At 32.4% G+C, this 13,936-nt stretch overlaps 1 protein-coding gene across 1 annotated transcript; it reads left to right on the forward strand.

Moving 5' to 3' along the window:
* The first annotated feature begins 9,925 nt into the window (after positions 1-9,925).
* On the forward strand, positions 9,926-13,036 carry LOC128206803 (uncharacterized). The gene is made up of 5 exons (XM_052909487.1): positions 9,926-10,102; positions 10,514-10,653; positions 11,165-11,279; positions 11,588-11,747; positions 12,024-13,036. The coding sequence occupies exons 1-5, from the start codon at positions 10,100-10,102 to the stop codon at positions 12,101-12,103; spliced, it is 498 nt and encodes a 165-aa protein (XP_052765447.1). The 5' UTR covers positions 9,926-10,099; the 3' UTR covers positions 12,104-13,036.
* The last annotated feature ends 900 nt before the right edge of the window (positions 13,037-13,936 follow it).

The following is a 13,936-nucleotide window of genomic DNA, read 5'->3' on the forward strand; positions in this document are numbered from 1 at the left end:
AGATCAGAAACTGAAGCAATGATGACATATTTTTGTTTTATATTGTCTCAACAATGGTAATTTGCATGACCAAAGAAATTCAATAGTGGTCACTTGGAACCCTCGGATAATATAAAATGACACAGTATCTAGTTTGACTTTAGCTTCAGTTGACCTGTGCTCCATTTACGTTCTTTTCCGATATTATAATATTCCTCACTAAAGTACCGTTTTTGATCGAGTTGAGCTTTGGAGACCGCGAATGGTTTTCTTGATGTTTGAAACTTGATAAATATACCTAGTTTTTTATATACAGTGTTTATACACTGTGCTGTTTGTGGAGATTTGTGCTGTTCTGCCATGTTTTTGTTCGTGATTTTTTTGTTGTTGTTTTTTGCGTTCTGTGTCTTTGGCGTTTACCAAGTGCCATTAAATTGGGTTTATGTTAAAACTTTTTGCTATTGAGCTTGTTTCTGTAGTTTTTCACGTAAGTTTTTATCTCTAAGACCGTTTTTTAGCTTTCGCTTCTGCCTCATATATAGAGACTGTTCGTTATTTTTCGTTTTTATGTCTCGTAGTAAATTGCACTTTCATTGTAAGACTAAACGAAGACATACATATAAACCTTGTTCAGGCGAGTTATGTCTGATAGTTGTCTTTGAATGTCTTTATCGTATCTCTTAAAGCACTATATCTCCGGCTTGATTTTCTTTTTTTACAGGTGAAATTGGTATCCAGTCGATGAGTACTTTAAATATCAGTTTATATATTGTTGTTTTTTACTTTTATTTTTTATTGATTTCAAGTTAATGCGTGTTTTGATGAGGCTTATATTCTAGTAAGTTAGTAAGTATGGATAATTTTTCGGACACGTTTGGGGTAATGGTTATGCTGACTAGTCTAAACCCTAAGTAGAATCGGGTACCACCAACGGATAAAATTTGTTTAAACAGTTAAATAACGCTAATATTGTTTTATCACCGTGTTGTTGTTAGTATTCTTGTCTCAACGTATACACTTAAAATCGACGTTAACGGCCGTTTACGCGGTAAGATTTTATTTCTAAGCGTGGGTCCACGTCATTCCAAATTTTGTGATTTTAAAAATTAACAACGAGATGGCAAATTTGTGCATAATTAAGTTTTACATCTATTTGATAAGAGTGAGAAAAGTCTCAAAAACAAAAGCAGTGCAATTTTTTTACAAACTCCAGCCGATCTGCAATATCGAGATGATGAGATATTATGCATTACAATTTTTAGCACACACATGTTATCCGAAAATGGTTGTATTTTGCCGACAACTCTTTTGCTGCCGTGCTTATCACACAAAGCCTATCGTTTCATTTTAAGGACACAATAATGAGATTCCACCTCGGGAGAAAAAAATATTGAAAATATTAACATGAGCAGAAATATATCAATTAACATGGACAATGGATACTCTTGTTTATTTTGTTATATAATTATGTCGCCGAATAACCAGCGAAGTAATATTCATCATGATATAAAATTCATCTATGATCTAATAAAACTAAGAAACTTTCATTCCATATTTTGATTATGCCCGTTCGTATCATCTAAATATATACCAAACTTTCATGACGGAAACATACATGGCGCTTTTAGTAAGATCTGTAAAATATAATGGCGTTCTCAGTATTTGTAAATCAAGCAAAGAAATCACCCATTAAAGGCAATATATAAAAAAAGTGAAATATTTGCAGGATGAACAAATCCAATGACATGCTTATGAGGCTTATTCGCATGCATGTATAATAATAAATATTTTTGACAACGATCACATTTCAAATATTTCTCACACAAATATGGATCTGTATGACAGAACTATGCTATGAAATATTCTATGACTCTTCTACTCCTTACAAAAGCGGTTTAAAAGCTGTGAAAATTTAAGTTTAAAAACTAGATTAGGTCTTGTATAGCAAATGTTTTGTATTATCTTACCATAAGTGAATACCAATTTCAAACATTCAAAACAAGTTTAATCAGTTTTAAAAATATCTGATCGAGTAATTACCTCTGACGTATGCATCATAAAATGAAATAACTGGAACGTGTCTCATTTCTGTAAGAACAACAAAGCACGTTATAACGAAGTAAACAAATAAGATGTAAATTCCCCGAGGGCGCGATTTCTGTCATTTAAGAGTAATTGCATTGATTTTACAAACATTTATCTGCTATTAGCTGCTTTTATTCCCTAAACTAATTCTGCTGTTCCATTCATGTGCAGATCTATTTCGTGACTCCATTATTGCTATTACAGTAATTGGCTTTGACATTAGTAATTCTTATATTTAGAAAGTAAATTATGAGCTGTCATATATTTAAATGGTGGTCTTCTTCAGTTGTTTAATATATATATATATTAACAGTGATGCTATATTGATGCAAACATTTTTACAGTCAATGTAGCACTTCGTTACTAAACCGAGAAAAAGAACTGAGTCTACCTTGAACGAAATGATTTTATCAACAGGCGATGATATATGGAAGCAAATATTCCTATGGTCAGAGAAGCAGTTTGTCTGTTATCTTGAATACGTATTGTGTTTCGTTTTTAAGACAAAACTACGTGTGAAAACAGCCATATATAAAAATATCAAGAAAGTTATGTACGTAAAAAGTTTGAAATAAGTAAGTATGATTTCTCCGAAACTGTAACCATTTACATGATAATGGGAACTTGGATTTTGTTATGTGTATGGTAGTCTAATTTAAAACAACTGAAATTATAGGAAGTTTAGTCTATTTATTTTTCTTCTAATTATTTCGTTTTCGTAAGATATGTTTCTATAGCACCAACGGATTGCGTCCCTATATATCAGTTAGTCAATAACGAGGCTTTGTTCTTAAATTCCCAGGCCTGGAAAAAAATAAAACACATATCCGGTATGCAAGAAATCATCAAAATAGCATGTGTATAAAGTTTACTCTGTAGAAGAATGTTTTACAATGGTGTACTATTTTTATTATGGTTTACTTTGTTCACAATATATTCAATTGTTACGACGTTTCAAATTGTGTTACGAAGTTTCACTATGTATTACTTCCGTTTTCTATGTTTTACTATATTTCGCTATGGGAGACTGTCTTTACTGTGTTTTACTGTGTTTACTATGTTTTAGTATATTTAACTTTGTGTTTCGTTGTTTGACTGTATACCACTATATTTCACTATATCTAGTTATGATTAACTGTGTGTTACAATGTTCATTGAATGTAACTATGATTTAATATGTGTTACAATATTGCTTTATATATAACTATGTTTAATTATGTCATTTTTGTTATGCCTTTAATGTTTAAGGCATATTTGTTATTGTGCCTATAATGATAACATTTTGAATCAAACAATCGACCTTAAACTGCTTTCAAATTGATAACGCATTGGATGGACATAAGGTTGTGTACCTTTGCTAGGCGGTCGACTTTCAAAACAAAGTACTACCGAGGGACACGGGCGTGATTGGAACTTGATAAAGACGTTCAAAGTCATTTTAGTGCTTCACATAGATTCTCCGACGACCAATTAGCATCGGAATATGTATTAAGTGAAAGAAGACCTTGTATTCATTAAACTGGACGCTTTCAAGCTTTCAATATCATTGCAAATACGTTCATTTAATTATCTAAATGTAACTTTAACAACTCTTTTTTTCCTTTGTGTGTGGTTTCATAAGACGACCACCTACTGCGACATAATCTTCTAATTAAAAGTCTTTCTTATTTTCTGAAATACACGTGCATTAGTATAATTGAATTCACGAAAAGGTCTTTCCACATCATGGCTTTCATGTTTGTATGTATTATAGTGACACGGCAAAATGTGAAATATCCAATATTTTTCCTAAATGGTTCATCGTTTTTAAGCTATATTAGCAGGCGATGCTATATAAATGCAACTATATCTACGGTCAGTGTAGCATTTCGTTTCTAATATTGAAGAAGCATTGTGTCTTTCTTGAGGATAATAACTAAATTAACAAGAGATGCTTTATGGATGCAAATATTGTTTTGGTCAGTGTTGCAGTTCGTTCCGAAATATAGAAATAGTACTGTGCCTTTATAGAAGACAGTACAAACATTAACAAGAGACGCTATATGGATGCATATATTTTGTTATTTTCAGTGCAGCAGTTCTTTCCTAAAACTTGAATAAAGTATGTGTCTTTCTTGAAGATAATAACTCTATTAATAGATGATGCTCTTTGAATAACGATATTGGTATAATCAGTGTAGGAGTTTGTTCCGAAACAAAAAGTACGCAATACATCCTCATTTGAAATGAACACTAAGTCTTCATTTAAAAGAAGTCAGAAATGAAAACAGCAGAAAACAATATGTATGTTAAACGCTTGGAATATAGAGTTTGTATTTCTGTATTTAGTCTCGTAGGTCTGGTTTTAAACATCACGGCTGTTATTCTCATACGAAAGTCTAAAAAGGTACCAAAGTTTAACAAATTTCTGACCACTGGATTACTATCATTTCACGTAGCAGCAAACATGCTTCTACTTGTTGAAAAAAGTGTGTCAAATTTCACCCTAAGTTCAGTGATTCTAGCGACTGGAATTTATTTTACAATATTGAACTATATAACAATTTGTATTATGAGTGTAGACAGACTTGTTATGTTTTCTTCTGTGCATCTGTATATTCGTCATGTTGACAAATGGTGGCTGAAAGCAGGAGTTCTTTTTATTTGGACGTTGTATGGTGTTCTATATCTCATAATAAGAACATATATTTGCCCGGCCTGGGATATGTTTTCATCTACCTTCTGCAAAACATATACTAAAATAATGATTCCGGTCAATTTGTTTGTATGGATGGGAATATCATATGCCTGCCAGTTGAGAATTAAATCTATCTTAAAGCAAAAACGTAGTAACGGCCTTGGATCAGGTTGTCAAAGAAATATCACAGGATTCTCCAAACAAAAAAACACTAAGTTAGTTCTTTTGTTCCTGGTGTCGTCAACAATATCGCTTGTCATCACGCTGCTAGTGCCGATTATTCGAGGAAATATAACGTATGATGAAATGACGTTACTGCCAAATGTGGTGGAGCTAATGAACTCATTCTTGGATCCATGTCTTTACGTGTTCTGGTTCAGAGAATGCCAAATGGAGTTAATGAAAATGTGTTGGTGTTGGAGGTCAAGGTTAGAGCAACGGATTGAAGAATTGCGTATTCAGATTTTTGACATTGTTACTGTCTCGTCGACAAATAGGGATGTGTAAAGTCTGACGAAAGTGTAAGACATACTATAACGTTCTTTAGTAAACCATTGAACAATTAACATTGTGTTTATAGAGCCTTTTGAATTCCAAAGTGTCTTGGAAGTCTTAACATGTATGTCAAAATTATTAAATTGTGAACTTAATAATATTTCCATATCAGATATAAATTTAAAAACCAATTTGCGCTTGACACTTTTATATTCACTTTGCAATTACGATTTATTCATATTAAGTATCATATCTTCCATTTGGAAAAACAAAATAATTACATGTAACCAGTGAAGTGGCAATCATAACTAATAACAATGGACAGTAATGGTCGAGAACCCAAAAGATAACCTCTTTGTTTTCACGGTAGAAGCTTACATAATTGTTTATAAACCACATATTTTAGTTTTCTATCCCTAGTTTATACGTCCGATCATATTCCGTCTTTTTAAACACCTGACCGTACAATATACTTCCATATCGGGACACACAAGCGTACAAATATCTGATATATTCCCGATTAATACTTCTTTTCTTTAACCAACGATAAAGACCGGAACGCATAAACAGCTTCCGGAAGAAGATCGGGATCGACAGACGCTCTAGAGTAGCATAATTCCTCTGTAATAAGTATGTTCAATTGCCGCTTGTTCACAAAAGAACGTCAAAGTGTTGTCAAAATCATATGTTAACGACTTTATAACTGAACAAAAACTTAAAACGAGTTAAAAAGACTTGAACATGTTAAAAGTTTCGAATAATTAGTTATTCTTATTGTTCTGTACAATACGGAATATATTTGTACTCGTACACAGCTTGGAAAAAACATAGTTGGCATAACTAATCCTCCAGTAGCATAGCACTTACCCTAGAGCATTTTAGTCAAAAATAACAAATAGCCTAAATTAAGAGAAAGTAAGAATAGTTAACTAATTAAGTAGGTCCTGAACCAACCGACATTAGTAAACAACTCGTGCCGTATCTAGATTTCTTACATACGCAAATAGCCGATATTTATTCTATACCTAATTTATACGTCCAATCGTAGACGCTCTTTTGAACAACGTGACCGTACAATATATGTTTGTATTGTGACGCACCCGCGAACATAAAACCCATATTTTACTCAAACACAGCGGCACGTTCAAAATGACTTTTCAAGCTGTGTACTCGTCCAAATATATATCCGTACTGTACAGAACAATTCTAAATAACCTATAATTAATATAACCGCGTTATTAAACTACAACTTATGCTGTGTTCTCTAGCATATTGCATACCTTGCATTAATATTAAAAGTTTTTAACTTTTGCATATCAGATTTGAATCGATATAAATTATTCAATTACATAATAATGAACAAATATACTGAAACAACGAATACACAGAAAGTCAAAAGCAACGTAAACAAAATTGCATAAGGGTCACTACGATAAGTTTAAGTACACGTCGAATGCTTGCAGGTATTCCCTTCAAATGACAAAACGGGTGCTACTCTGAAAAGAACAAACGACTTTAAAGGACTTTGCATAAGCAGCACATAATTTGCTTTTCTTTCAACTGTTCCGCAAACGTTTGACCTCCAATCTTTATATCAGTACTGCAATAAAATGAAAAGGAGTACAGGACAAAATAGCATAAATTAATTACATATCATTAATTTTGTAATAACCATTAATTCAAATAATACATGGTAAAAAGAAAAATATGAGTTAAATGGAGCAAATTACATGCGATATTTGAAACTCGTCAGTTAGTGTTTTAATTTAAAGCAATGGTATTGCAATAAATTTAAGAGACATGATCTACACTCCAGATTGACATATGTAAAAACATATACTAGCCGTTAACAACCATGGAGAAACTGACATTTCCTCTACAGGCCTTTGAAAGTTCACCGCGGAGTTTCTCTCGCAAGTCCGTAAAGTAGAATTGTGAAATATATGTGCTTGTCTCAAAAAGTGTAGTTTGTGCCTACAGAATATCTTACTAATGAAATATTATTTACATGTTTTTAATATTTTCATTGGAAAATGAACAAGAGGAGTTTTGTATTTAATGTAACTAAAACAATCATAGGTTTTAATGTAAAAGAGTGTTAAAAAATACTTGTACATTCTGATACGGCTACACCATTGTGACAAGTGGATTGAACGTCTGTCAGACATACATTTTAGTTAATTTTCTCACATAAAACATGTTCGGCTTACATATTTATTACTTGAAAATGTCATATCATTAACTGTTTTAATTAATCATAACAAACAACACTCGCTAAGGGGCTTTTTAACGATAAACCGCAAAATATAATAGACATTAGTACGACAATATGTTTAAACTGTTCATTCTAATGGTAAACACATTAATGAAAATAAGCTTGTGGTTAATGTGAAGGCCATATATAAGTGAGTTGTGGTTTATTAATTAAAAAATAAAAATAAATGAAACTATGAAATTATTAAGTATTATGTTAAAGCTTTACTAAAATCTTAGCAATGACTGTATATGTTTTTGAATTTACTGACCCCTTTCGTGATGGATTTCAAAGATTTATTCTTCGAAATTATGATATAAAATTTATTATGTTGATTAAAGTCAATGTGTCCCATGGTCATATAAATTAATTGAATACACAATGCAAAACAAAACACCCAATACAAAATCAAACAAATAAGACATTTCAAGAAATTGTAAATACTATGATGTAGCTAGATAGTATAATCAACAGTTTTAACACATAAAAAAGAAGTATCAAAATATATAACACAGAATTAATGAGAAATGTAATTACACAAAATTAAAATAGGAAACAGTTTCATTTAGTTATATATAATAGAGAAAAAAATGTTAAAAATACATGAATTATGAGATGATTTCATGTCTCAAAAAGTGGATTTCACTCCAATTTCCGATCAATTTACGGAATATTGCTCTTACTTCTTCATTTTTTGACAAATTACAATGAACTTTGAAATATAAACCCTTCCTGAGTCAGTTTTTAATATGTTCACAATAAAGTTTGTTAAGTTCTGAGTGGATTTCACTTCTCAAAAACAGAATTTCACTTCGATTTCCAATCAATTTTCGAAACATTACTCTAATGTCCTCATTTTCTGACCAATTTTATAAAAAAAACTTTGAAATATAAACCCTTCATCAGGAATATTCCAATCCATTTACAAAAAAAAATATAATTAAAATGAATGAGTTCTGAGTGGATTTCACGTTTGGGAGGTTTCACGTGAAATCCACTTGATTCCTGTATCACTTGTAACCCGATTAGTGTATACACGTTTAAAGTAGTACCGATTATGTTTGTTATGGTTTGTGCTGTGACATTTAATAATTGTTTTAAAATTAAACATTTGTTTATTTTTCGGAGATATAAAACATTGTCTTCTTATTTTGCTCACAAAAGTGAATTCGGTATCTTCTGACGTCGTTTTACTGGAATGGCATCCCTTGACTTCAATATATAACCGAAAAATAAAAAAGGCAGAATTAAATAGGCAGGTATATTATTAAATGGATTATTACGACACGATGCTTTCCTTGTGACCTGCATCACGTGCGTTCGGTGAGTAAACATGTATCCGTCTCGACATGCGGTCATGGCGGATACGTGAGCATACGGCGGATACGTAAATCATACGCTAATACAGTTAAACAGTGGTAGATCGAAAACCGGCAGTAAGTCTAGGTCGAAGCTCAGTCCCGTCTATTTTTATCTTCTATTTTCATATAAAATATTCAGACGCTGAATCTAAAGCTAAAGAAGTCGATGAGTCAATTTCTAGCGCCGGTCCCGAATACACGAATCTTGCACACACCCTATGATAACTTTGAGGTCATAATTTAACATTATTCCAGGAAGCATATTTATTAATAAACAAACATTTGGCAGGTATAGAACATGACCGCTAACAATACTTGATAAGGGCACTTGAAAAGATAATTGTGAAAAGTTTATGACGAGATTTTAATCATACTGATATGCTGTTTGTTTAGAATATGTGTTATTGTTGTTGTTGTTGTTGTTGTTGTTTTGTCAAAATAAAGTTTGCTATTTTTTCAGTTATTGTTCTTTTTTCTACATTTTCACATTTAGTTTGAACATATGAGTGATTTTCCCAGCACAATATATACTTGTAAACTGACGTCTTTAAACTTTGAAAATACATTGTAAAACATTTCATAATAATTTTTACATTCCTTCACAATCGTTGAAAACTAAATAAATTTTATACTTAATGTTTTGCAAAGAGACTGATCTGACTTTTAAATCTTATAAACAAAAACTGCATCTTTATTATTAACATGAATAATGATGTTCACTCTGAGATGTGCGCGTTTGGGGATTTACAGTATTCGTTGTTTACCTTGATCCTTGGGTCATGAAATAGGATCTTGGTTGACATTAAGGTTACTTGGTTTTCCGTGTATTCTACATTGCTTTAATGATATGCAATTATGCAACAAGTTATTGTAAAGAATCCTTTAACAACAATAGATCATGTGTAATTAAAGTTCTTCATAAAATTCCCAAGCTATACCGAACGTAATTATCAGAAATGATGGCCAAAAACTTTCCCTACACAGTTCAAATTTCAAAATGCTAGACAGGATTTTAATGATCACTAACCATTTCATGAACTCAAAGGATAGACATTTATATGACAGTTTTAATATAACACGTTTTAGGATACGCAAAACATTTAATCTGGAAATTAAGAAAAAATGCCCTGACGTGTCTTAATATGAACAATCCCTGTGGTTTGAAGTGAATGTATATATATCAAGTGAACACACACGAGAAGGTATCGCTGTTGCAGTGTTACAACAATTGTCTTGTAGAGTGGTCAAATGGTGAGAATGTTGCTTATTTAGATTCTATTCCGGATTATACACTTTTTATACGTGCATGCTTCACATCAAAACTATTATCATCCACATATAAATTAATATTAAAGACGCTAAAATATAAATTATTAAATCATTTTTATTAAGCAGTAAAACAGATATTTTTCATTTTATTAGGATATGTATCAGTTAGGTTCTATGACATTTTGTACATGCAAATACTATCATACATGTATAATGTTTAATACGACCATGGAAAGTTAATGGGTCAGTCAAAAGCCAGGACATTAAGAATTTATTCAGATACATAGTACAAATGCATAACAGACAATCAACGTAAACAAAGATGAACTACAATGTACAAAAATATCTACATTTGACTTTATCATTCTTTGCTTTTTTCGAACCATGGATAAGGTACTATCAGGATATAGTTGCCTAATACTGGGACTCTGCCTAACACACATTGCCCTGTCGCAGAAGAAAGACACGTCAGTTGCTGTAGGTGTGGAAGCAAGCAAGAACGGTGGTGTAAAGGGGACTGTTGACGTGTCTAAGTAAGCGCTTTTTCGATTTATATTTTATCCATTTTCTTCCTTCACAAATGAACTTAAGTTATACATAAAAACAAAATGAAACATTTATAACCTCTTGGTAGTTTTATGAGCGATACTTAAACATAAATTATAGCTGCTCTTGATTGGACATTGTACAACATATAAGCGTTGAACGTAATCAATGTCAAATTACTTGAATAGGTGTTGTCTTGTGTTTGAAAAAAATATTTTGGGAAAATGGAAGCATTTAGTTTGGCGGTCACTTCCGTTCAATTGGTAAATGATAAGTTAACTCTGAACAAATTGTCCTTCGTAAGCTCCAAACACATCAGGTTATATAAAACAAAACGTAATGATTTCGTTTTCATTTGGTTCATGTAGAACGGGATGAAGCAAAACACAAAAAATATAACTGAACTAAACAGAACTGAACATTTATCAAGACAATTTATTGAAGTTTTAACTTGAACACGTAGGTTATATTTAATACTCATCACTACCAACCCTTTAGGGACTTAGGTAATGGGGTCAGTGTAAACGCCGGAGGCAGCGTGGACTCAAGGGGAAATTGGGGAGCGAGAGCAGGGATCTCATTGAGATGGCGAAGGTCTCTGAAGGTTCATAAGGTTAAGTGTTATTAAAGCAATAATATATCAGTTGAATAAGTAAGGTCTAAATAGAGCACAGAGGTTTTTTGTGCAAATTTATAGACCACAATCAGCAAAATTAAAGATGGCTTCCGATTCGATAGTTATATGTCAATTGGTAATTCAAATTATAACAAATGTTATTCTTGAATCAAATGTTGGCTTACAATTTGTGGTTATATATGTTAAATGCTTTAAAATAAACGCTCACTGCCTCTTTTTCATCATTTATTCGTAAAGCTTTGCAATAACATCATGCCGTAAACGTTAAATTTCCGTTTAATCAGGACTTTCAAAGATTCAACGTGACGCTCATGGCTGATCCCTGTGAATTCGACTTTTATGATCAAGATAAAGATAGCAGAATTTCAAAGAAAGAGATGATGTCAATCTTTGGAAATAACACTGCGGCTGCTATGCTGTTTCATGCTCTGGACAGAAAAACTGGTGAGGAATAGTTTAAAGTAAATTTCTCCTAAATTGCTATTTCTTTGGTGGAGATGTACCATTTAGCTAAGTCACGATATAAAACGTATTATACATAAGTACATAATTTATATACCTCTTTCATATTTAAGCGATATTTTGTCTCATATGGTGATGGTTCACGAATAATGGAAAAATAACCTTATTCAAAATGATACAAAACTGCACCAGGTTGTAGTATTGCCTGATTTACTGTTGCATTGATGGATTGTAATAATTTGCGTTTAACTATTTCAGTTGATGGTACGATAACCAAGAAAGAGTTTGATAATTTATCTGCTGTAGTCATCAACGACTGCTTCCGGGGCAGCCTTTAACAGAGCGAAATTTCCCATAATCTTGGGCTAATGCCATTTGACGTAATCATGTATTAATTTGAGATGTATTTTCCCATCACGACAAAGATGATTTGATAACCAATAAATGAAGCAAAGATTAAAAAACGTCCTCAAATTATTGTTCCAGTACAATCGTATATCCGGTTTCAACGAAGCTTTAAACTTGTCCAGATACGTATCCTCGAACAACAGATAATTGCATTTAATTAAGTTAATACCGCTACCCTCCATTTGCTGTAAAATGGGTTCATTTAAAGTTCAAAAACAGTAATATTAGTTGAAATTACTTTGACGTCAATCGTAGGCCGATAAGCGCGAAACCTGTGAATAAATGTTCAAAGTTCATGTAAATCTTTGTTTCGTTAAAGACATTCCTTCAATACACCTATAATTCATAGTAAATAACAGGAAAGAGACCAGAAGTTAACATTAGTAATAAGCTTGGATATGCAAACTGATCAATGACCAGATACTCAATCAGAGATAAAACGCCTCCAGACAGAATTGAATACTATTATTTTTTTCCACATGTGAACTATCGGGGAAAATACACGTCTAGTTTATACATAAATATTACCGGCGTAATTTAATGCATCGAATGAACAAAGAAAATATCATGTTCTTGAAAATATCTTAATTCCGATTATTATCTGATATTTTATTTAATTCATATCGTATAACGACCGCAAGTGAAACCTTCTCTCCTTTTATCGAGTTGAATGTAATCTTCAGTCGCACCAATAAATACCCTTTAACCCTGTAAACAATAATTTTGTTGACTGCACCCATGATGCGGTCACTTAGGAAATATAAACTTATGAAATGGCAGGTGTGGGAATTGTATTATCCATTTAAATATGATTGCAATTGTTTTATCTTTGTAAGGTGAATATGTTTAATCTAATAAAACTAAAAAATTCGTATCATGAATATCCTTGTTTTTTGTGTCACTAAAGTTGTTTTTCCCAACATGTAGGCTAGTTATCAAACAACTGGAGTTTGCTTGGATTGAACTTAATTGTTCAACAATGTTTGCCGAACGGGTTATTACAACAGTATGTCTCGTTTGTATGGTTTTACGCGAGGTTATGGTCATATGTTGTTGAAGAAAAGAAAGCTTTGTCCGGCTTAGTGAACGGGAATTTAAACAATGCAGCGAGAACCCTGACCAAACTCTGGATAACTGTCTAGTGTGTCAAGTTTGACAATAGTGGAAAGAAGAATGGCATAATGATCAAAACTTAAAACAAAATTACTTTGGTATTAAATAAATGAGATATATTTGTAAGATATATGGCTGAATTCGAGCATCTATTCACTATTTACAAATGTGGGATTTTATTTAAGATTATTTTCGACTTCAATGGCAATTATTGCATTTGATTTTGTATTTTTGTATTATGTGCACAATTCACCATGTTTAAACAACGTATCTAGTATCCGAAGATTCCGAGACAATTAGGCAGCCATGAATGTATTAAAATTCTTCGTCCTCTGGCAGCAGTGGTTAGCCCACTCGCTCAGCACCTAGACGACCCTGGTTTAATTTCCGGTCAGGGCGCATGTGAGTCTGGTTTGTGATCATCATGCCGATCGAAAGGGTTTATCTCGGGGAACTCCGTTTTTTTCCCAAAGCAAAATACCACACTCTCGCGCGGCATCGAGCCAACGAGAGAGATAAATATATTGTTGTAATAACTTGTTCTACAACCGTCGTAAAAATGAAGAATCCTTAAGCCACGCCCAATTGTTTCAACCTATCATTCTCTTCACAAACGCCCGTTCAGCCGAAAAAAGGAATTAATCGATAGT

The sequence above is a fragment of the Mya arenaria genome, chromosome 10, assembly GCF_026914265.1.
Source record: "Mya arenaria isolate MELC-2E11 chromosome 10, ASM2691426v1".
NCBI lineage: Eukaryota > Metazoa > Mollusca > Bivalvia > Myida > Myidae > Mya > Mya arenaria.